This window comes from Etheostoma spectabile, chromosome 21 (genome assembly GCF_008692095.1).
Source record: "Etheostoma spectabile isolate EspeVRDwgs_2016 chromosome 21, UIUC_Espe_1.0, whole genome shotgun sequence".
NCBI classification, from domain to species: domain Eukaryota; kingdom Metazoa; phylum Chordata; class Actinopteri; order Perciformes; family Percidae; genus Etheostoma; species Etheostoma spectabile.
In genome coordinates, this window is record NC_045753.1 from 22,380,702 (window position 1) to 22,388,937 (window position 8,236).

At 40.9% G+C, this 8,236-nt stretch overlaps 1 protein-coding gene across 2 annotated transcripts in view; it reads right to left on the bottom strand.

Annotated features, from left to right (window-relative positions):
* itga3b (integrin, alpha 3b) overlaps nt 1–8,236 on the bottom strand; it is a 31,407-nt gene that overhangs the window by 1,722 nt on the left and 21,449 nt on the right. The window contains exons 7-25 of one of the 2 annotated variants that reach the window (XM_032502147.1): nt 8,002–8,195; nt 7,415–7,503; nt 7,156–7,292; nt 6,876–6,962; nt 6,720–6,787; nt 6,372–6,511; nt 6,061–6,207; nt 5,841–5,938; nt 5,119–5,287; nt 4,899–4,973; nt 4,724–4,803; nt 4,429–4,506; nt 4,176–4,278; nt 3,706–3,882; nt 1,754–1,888; nt 1,130–1,243; nt 845–943; nt 601–726; nt 221–376 (exon numbers count right to left, since the gene is read on the bottom strand). In XM_032502147.1, coding sequence (XP_032358038.1) covers nt 266–376; nt 601–726; nt 845–943; nt 1,130–1,243; nt 1,754–1,888; nt 3,706–3,882; nt 4,176–4,278; nt 4,429–4,506; nt 4,724–4,803; nt 4,899–4,973; nt 5,119–5,287; nt 5,841–5,938; nt 6,061–6,207; nt 6,372–6,511; nt 6,720–6,787; nt 6,876–6,962; nt 7,156–7,292; nt 7,415–7,503; nt 8,002–8,195 — 2,227 coding nt within the window. In that variant the 3' untranslated portion in view covers nt 221–265. The remainder of the gene's footprint in view (nt 1–220; nt 377–600; nt 727–844; nt 944–1,129; nt 1,244–1,753; nt 1,889–3,705; nt 3,883–4,175; nt 4,279–4,428; nt 4,507–4,723; nt 4,804–4,898; nt 4,974–5,118; nt 5,288–5,840; nt 5,939–6,060; nt 6,208–6,371; nt 6,512–6,719; nt 6,788–6,875; nt 6,963–7,155; nt 7,293–7,414; nt 7,504–8,001; nt 8,196–8,236) is intronic. The other variant, XM_032502148.1, reaches the window with a different exon arrangement.

The following is an 8,236-nucleotide window of genomic DNA, read 5'->3' on the forward strand; positions in this document are numbered from 1 at the left end:
GTAAGTTGGAGAAGACTGATAAAGAAAAGAAGACAAGCTTGAGACAAAGTGATCAGCAGCGCAATGTACAATATTAGCCTGAAAGGAAAGTAGACGCCATGTTAAGGTGATGCAGGGTAGATACAAAAAGCCGCCATAAAATAGAGAGAGAAGGTTGAAGCACACCCCAAGATGAATCAATAGTAGCCATGAAAAATCCATTTTATAGGGGTGTTGTTACCCAAATGCCCCACTTGTGTGTGCTGTCGGGGGACCCATGGGGGCCTCAGTAGTCCTCGGTCAGCCTCTCTGTCTCAGAGGGCTGGATCTTCATCTCAGCCTTCTGGGCTTTGGCCTCATACATTTCCCTCCTGCTGGCCCTCTGGAAGAAGCCACACTGGAGGTGGTGGTGGAGGAGGAGGATGCATGGGGGGGTAAATCAGACGTTAGACTAAAGGCTCAATATGGAGACAGCCATTGTGTAATCCAGAGAAGATCGTTGGTTTGAGTAAAAAAAAGAAAACAGTACACGTGAAGAGATTTAGAGCTATTGTGAGTCTGTCTGCAGAGATACAGCATGTAAACCGTTGTAATCAGTGCAGTAGTGACTGGTATTCTCACCTTCCATAATATAAGAATGATTATTCCCAGTAAAAAAACTCCCGCTACAACTGCAGAGATGATGATCCACAGCGGGAGCTCATAGGGTGCCTCCACCCCCTCCAGTGGTTCTATTTCTACTGTGAACTACAAGAAAGAGAGGAGAGTGTCAAGTAGACTCATCATCAACATCATCATCATCATCCCCCTCTTCCTCCCTCTCCACCTCCTGCTCCTCCTCCTCCTCATCATCATCACCACGCACCATGTTGGTCTGACTGTCCATCTTGATGTTTGATTTATTTTTAATGAGCTTCAGTGTGGCTTGACCTCTGACCGTAATTCTCAGAGCGTTGCTATAGTCCTGCAAACACACACACACACACACACACACACACACACACACACACACACACAATTAAGAAAAAACTTAAACAAAAAGTAAAAAGCATGGACAATTTTATAAATTATTAATAATGTGTGTGTGTGTGTGTGTGTGTGTGTGGTGTGTGTGTGTGTGTGTGTGTGTGTATAGCTGGAGAGAGCTTACTTCTAGCATAGTACTGTTCCACAAACGAGAGCGCACATAAATCTTGGCTGATTCCGTCACGTTGACCAGCGGGCAGGTAAACGTCACGCAACGTGCTGTCCCTTTGGAGCATTCCTTCAGCACAGAAGGACACGGAACAACTATTATACAAGTGAACAAACATGGACAATAACACCATTTGCTTTTGTTGTTTTTTCAGGACGTACACACTCTCAATAAGAATTTGACGGTTTAGTAAATTCCTATTAATGTCTAGGAGCCCTTGTATTTAAAATAAGCTACACTCATGACACACTAATGACCTACCAGACTAGAATGTCTCAGCAACTATTAGAAAAACTGCCATGACATGTGGTACTCATGTACATCATCCCCCCAGAGGATGAATCCTACTGACTCCCCCCCCCCCCCCCCCCCCCAACCCCCGACCTTTCCTCTGGTCCCACTAGCACGCTGATTTGTGATTAATAGTGAAAACGTCTGTCACCAATTTGTGGATGTGTCAGCGTGCAATATGGCACAAACATTCATGGTTTTTGATCAAATATAATGTATATATATGCTTCAAATGACACATGAAAGCATGTTCATGACAGTGCTTGATAAGGCAGATCCAGTTCTTACCAACAGGTAGGTCTCTTTGCGAGGAGTGAGCAGCGTGATGGCTGCCTGTGGCTCAGTAATACGTGGCTTTGTCATATCATCTTCATCAGTCACTGTGATCTGTCGTTTAGTACGCTTTCGGTCACTCCCTGACAACTGGAAGACAAGAGAGGGAGGAAGGTAAAGTAAGGAAGGAAGCAGATGAGACAGAGACATGACATCAGAGGGCTCGTGGTAATTACTGGTTTTGATAAAGACTTTCTTCCTAGAATAGCACTGTCATTTCTACTGTCTATATCTAGTCCGCATGCGTTATGAGTTTCTATTTGGGGCCTTGTGAGGTCTGTGTGAGTGGCGACACCAATTTTTCCAAAATGTATTTCTGAACATCTGTGGTTTGGCTTTGATGCCATTTTCACACCCATGTTCTACCACTGACATTTACTCAGACAGCTTCAGTTTACACTCAAGTCAAGATGAATTGCAGCTCATGTAACAGGCTTGTGAACAGCCCAACAGCAGCAAAGTTAGGGTACCTTTAGTCTAATATCAGCTTAGTTCAGTGAAATTCTAAAGGGTATCTAAGGAGTCAAATTAACTAAATTAACATTGCATCAACATTGCAATTGTGAGCAGGTCAGCATGCTTGCGGTATACGACTTTTATGAATTACAAACCTGATGACGTTCCCATCAGCTTCGCTTTGTGTTGTACCTTTGTGTTTAGCCAGTATGTTAAACTAAAATAGTAAACTGTTACTCTAGCAATGACATGAGATTGTATTTCCTCCGCAGACTAAACTCTTTTAATGTGGACAAGACTTTGATGGCTTTATTTTACAGATCTTATACTGAGTCCATTTTAACTTTTTGTTTGATTTCATTTTATGGAAACCTTACAATACAAAACAATAGTCATCTGTCCAAAATTGTTACAGAGGCCAGTAAGATAAACGGCATCCAGCACCTCTCTCTTACAAAGATCTTTGACAGACCACTTTTGCAGAAGGCACGGTCAATCTGGTTAATCTCTGACCACCGTCTCTTGGAGATATTTATATCTCTTCCCTCTGGGCAGAGTTATAGGCTCCCTAGATTAAAAACTAATTTTATGTTGTTTCTTGTGAAATTAAAGCTATTAATTTGCATAACTCTTGAGTGCACAGTTAGGCACTTAGGCCTTTTTAATGACACTTTTAGAAATCACTCCTTGTTTTCTTCAACACTTAAGGATTTTAATGTGACACTGTTCACTTTTAAGGAAAGAAATTGCTCTTTATCAATTGTTGGTTGTGTGCTGCTATGGTGTTTTATGCCTTGTTTGTGTGTTTTAATTGCTTCAGGGATTTTTTGTACCCTTGAGGGACAATAAAGCTCTTTAAACTCTGATACTAATGATCAGAATGCCAGCATTGTCATTGCCAGCATGTTAGCATGCTGCAGTAAGCATTTAGCTCAAAGTGCAGCTGTGTGTCACAGAGCTGCTAGCATGGCTGTAGACACAAAGTCTTGTTATTGGTTCAAGGCCTTTCATTAAAGCCAGTACCTGTTTATATATAACTGTGTTTGTGGCTTTTCAGTAATGGGACATTTTGGGATGTGCTTATGTCTTGGGTGTGGACAGTAGAACAGAAACAGTAGAACAGAAAAACCTTTGCATAGTAGACAGTACTCAGATATAAGGAAAATTAGATTGGACTGGAAAAGCATGACATGTATCAAATGTCTAGATAGATCTAAATCTAAACCAAGGATTATTTCATGTGGTTTATAGTCAGCTGAATCACTGGCATTGTGTATTTTTTGTTCACAATCTGCATCTTCTCTATCTGTTTCAATGTGTCCAAGAGTTTTGGGCATTTAGAAATAATCTGAGCATAATCAATTACATATTAATTGGCTCTTAAGGATACATTAGAATATGTTGGCTCTAAACAAAAGTAAAAAAAAAGAAAAGAAAAAAAAAAGCCTTACAGTTAGGTTAAGCATGTTGACAACTTCTCCAGGAGGTTTACATTCCACTTCAGAGTCCCCTTTAACAACAATCTTTGTCAGGTACAGCAGCCACTTGCCATTGGCTACCTCATAGGGCCACTCAAACTCCACAGCCAGGGTCCCCATGTGTCCCAGGGGCTGTCCCCTCATGTTCACCTAGTGGCAGCACAAAGAAAAAGGAAATTTCAGTAGAAATCAAACAGATGGTGTGAAATAATATGGTGTGGAATAACAGTCAGGGCTCCACTGTGACTTTGTAACCCCTAATTAGTATCCACCCCTGGTCACATAACAATCCCTTCCAGATGCAAAATTTAAACTTATTAAGAATGAAGGTTTGGGCTTCCCAGAGAGAGTGGAGATGACGGAAATGTGGTTAGCTCACATATTGTAGCTGCAATATACAGTCGTGGAGGTCTAATATAGTTGGAGTGGTGGAGGTGACTCACATCGAATGTGAACTCGACGAGGCTGCCCACGTCACTGGTGTTGACCATGGCTGACATGCCCATCACCGTCCCACTAAATTCTGTTTGCACCAGCGGGTTTAGTCTGGACGGGGTGAGAGTTCAAAACGATTATACGCTGTGCAAGTAAAAACTGATGTGGAAGATAATGTGACGTGACATTGTCCATTGCAGTTCTGTGCTCTACAGACATACTGTACATATACAGTATGTCATGTTATGTAATGGGACTCACATGGAGAAAGAGGGGAGGATGGTGTTTTCAATCAGCAGGCTCAAAGGCACAGGCTTCAGGTCACTCTGCTCACTAAGACTGGAGAAACAACCCTTATTACAACATTGGGTGCCAAGGTATTTTGAGATTATGTTAGAGCCACTACTAGAGCAATAATTAATGCAACTTAATTTTGCACTAAATAAAAAAAACTACTTTTAGGATCAGCTATAAAATGCTAAGCTGTGGAATCAAAACTGGGACCCAACCCTTCGATATAAAGAAAATTTGATCATGCATTAATGTTAGCACTTACGTGGACAGAAGCAGCTGGGACTCAATTTCCTGTGTGTACAAATTGATCCCTGTGGTCTCAAACTTAAGGAAAAGTGTTACCTTATAATGCAAACAAGATAAGAAGAAGTGTTAAATTCATTTCAGCAGAGAAAAAAAGTGCAACATGTAAGAGAGAAAAAAAAATCCAAGTGTACCTTTTCATTGCCTTTAAGTGGATTCCCCAGGTCACACATCACTGTGTCGGTCAGACGGCATTGTACATTGTGATCCTGGACACACAATTAGCATATTGAGACTTGAACAGAAGGATTCAGTTTCAATCACAAACATAAATGCGGATTGCCATGAGGAAATGAACAAATGAATGAATAAATGAACATTCGTCAGTTGTCTGCTGCCCTCCAGTGGTCGTACCTCAGACGAGACCCCAGAGTAACTCAGTGCGTCAGGGATGGTGACATTGAGCATGGCCTGGTGGGCGTCTTCCCCTAGCTTTCCCTGACCAGGAAAGTTGGTCACCTCCACCATCATCCCTATTATCTTTACATTGCTGTTGAAAGGGAGTATCTGCGATTCGCCATGCCTGGACCAAGGGATACACAGACAACATGCATTATTTCTTCCTTTATTTTTAATTAATCAATTGAAAGCCTTGCAACTGCAACTATGTGGCAGTGACAACTAATCCACAGTGCTAGTGCTAAAGTTCTGAGAGAACTTGTGATTGTTACACATTCAAAAGTGCAAATTCTGAACTTGTAAGATGGCTAGGGCGGGGGCGTTTGAAAAGATGCCGTACAAACGATTTGCCAGACTAAATGTCTACATGGGAAAATGGGAAACGTATGTAAGCTTTCTGGAGGGCTCCTAAGAAACGTTATGCTTTTGTTTTGTGTCATGTCTATATTCTAAACATGAAGCTACAGCCAAGAGACAGTAGCTTAGCTTAGCGTAAAGACTGAAAACGAGGGGAAACAGCTGGCTTGGTTCTGTCCACAGGTAATTGCATGGATTAAACAATATATAACATGTTATATCTCTCTTTCCAGTATTAATGCTAAGCTAACTAGCTACTGGTGCTAGCTATACATTTACTGTAAGTGACATTTATCCCAAAAAAAAGAATTTCATTTCACCTTAGGTAAGGCCTTTTCTTGTTGTCAACAAATTGGGCTGTCAGCTGCAGGTTGCTGCTACATTTGTTGTCTAAGCCACACTCCCTTTGAAAGTTAATCTGCAGGAAATAGAACAAATATTACATCACACCTTACAGGGGGATGATCCCGAATACATGTGCTTCACTGTCTATAGTATTTCAATGTGATCTATGAATGTAGTGTATGCACCACTCCATACCTCGGCTCTTTGAGTGAGTTTCTGCTCCTGGCTGATAATCGGAAAAGAGTCTAGGTTCTGCAGGGAACGTCTTGAATTAGGTTTTTGTTCATCTAAGGACATGCTGAGGGAAAAGACCACTGGCTGCAGTTTGTCTCTCACAGGCACCTGTAGAATCGTCCAAGAATCAAATTTTAGTTTTGAAAAGCACATGGGCAATATCACCTTCTCAAATAAAGATATTTAAATGTCAGTAAATTACATATCACACACAAATACATACAAACACACAATACACACACATCTACGGTGCTTTTGTATTGATACTTTACCATTGCAATCAGTTTCAGAGTTTGGCAAATGGATTTGGAAGATGGCATGCTTAAAAAGCCAATATATGTGTCATCATTGTCCTCAAAACGAACACGAGGGCTTCTCCTGTCCACGTCGGCCTTCACCGTGTACTTCACCGCTTAACAAAGAAGAAACACATACAGTACATTATAGAACACTGTGGCAAGAGCATTTGTTTAGTCAGCAATATAGCAGTTTTGGTAAATATAGCAAGCCAGTATCTTTACAGTCTGTGAGTACATTCAAAATTGCAGCCATTATTATGTGCAATTTCAAAATTTAAACATTAAACAAATCTGTCATTCAAGTGAAGTAAGAGTGCTTACTGGTATTTTTCTTGAAGTCTTTGTTTCCATTGCTTAGAGTGAAAGACATACACAGAGTTGCTGTGATGCTGTAAAACACAAAGAAAAATGAATATATGTTCAAACAATATCGAATAAGCCAGTTTCAGAATGAGATATTCTAAGGAGACATCTCACCATGGTGTACTTCCAAGACACTGATTGGGGTCCACAATCTTTGGCTCGACACTGAAGTCCTTAGTTAAGTGGATGACTGGTCGAGCCCTGAAAACAAGAGGAAGAGGAATAAAACTGTACCTGTACCTGTAAAATGTTATATCATAGTATGAAAAGGTTATATCATAGTATTAAAACAGTACAACATTGTACCATTTACAATTGAGACATACACCATCAATTGCAATAAAATAAAAAATAAAAACTCCATATTTTTTTTTAGCCTCTCTGTAATTTCTACCTGAGCAGGGCCATGCGGTCGTCCAGAGAGCCAACTAAGATGTCAGGGTAACTGTTGCCATCCATGTCCATCCCTCCGTTGATGGAGTAGCCGAACGTGTTGAATCCTCCATTTCCCACCGACTTACCCTCAATTACCTACAGGGGACATGTTGGTCAACACAATAAATCGGGGCTTTTTCAGAGTATATCTATTTCATTTTTATTTATAGTATCAATTAGTATCTGTAGTCTATCCATGGCATATGGACAGATGTTACCTGACTGGGCTCCTTAGAGATTCCCTTTTTACTTCCCATCCAAATGTAGACCTTTCCTGTGTCATGGAATGGAGCTCCCACTGCAAAGTCTGCAAACATAAACAATGGAGTGAATTATTGAAAGGAAACATGCAAAGATGGACTGCTAAGAAGACGCTCAGGTAGGTCTGTGTTTGGAATACATATATTTGCCCACTGGGCGGCAGCATAGCACTACTCAATGAGTAAATTGCCAGATCTTTTGTACAGCGTTCAGTGGTCCGAAATGCAATACAGTACATGACCATTTCCTGCTGAGATAACTGCTTAGCAACAGGGCATAAAAAACAATCATATAACAAAAGTCAAATCCATCACAAAGTCTTAAACTTTATGCTTGCTCTTTACCATACGCTGGTGTCTTTTTGAAATACAGTGCATACACAGGGGTTGACAAAATAAAAGAATCTAGACTTTAACTAGAAGTACCATTATTTACCATCATTTGGTAGTTGTTTTTATTAATGAAATTGCAGTTTGTGTGAATATATTTATGAGGTATTTGCTTTATTTTGTTCGTACCCTGTCCTGGGTAACAAATGTCATACCTTGGAATCCGTCTTGGTTAACATCGCCGATGGCAGCCACTGCAAAGCCAAATCCAGAGGCCGGTGGACCCTTCAGCACCACGCTGGCAGTCTTCTGGAACGATCCATTTTCATTCATGAAGATATACACTGCTCCTCCCTCATCCTTCATGCGGTCAAAGTAAAATGGGGCGCCCACAATCAGGTCGTTCCAGCTGCAAGTGCGCGCACACACACACACATACACACACACACA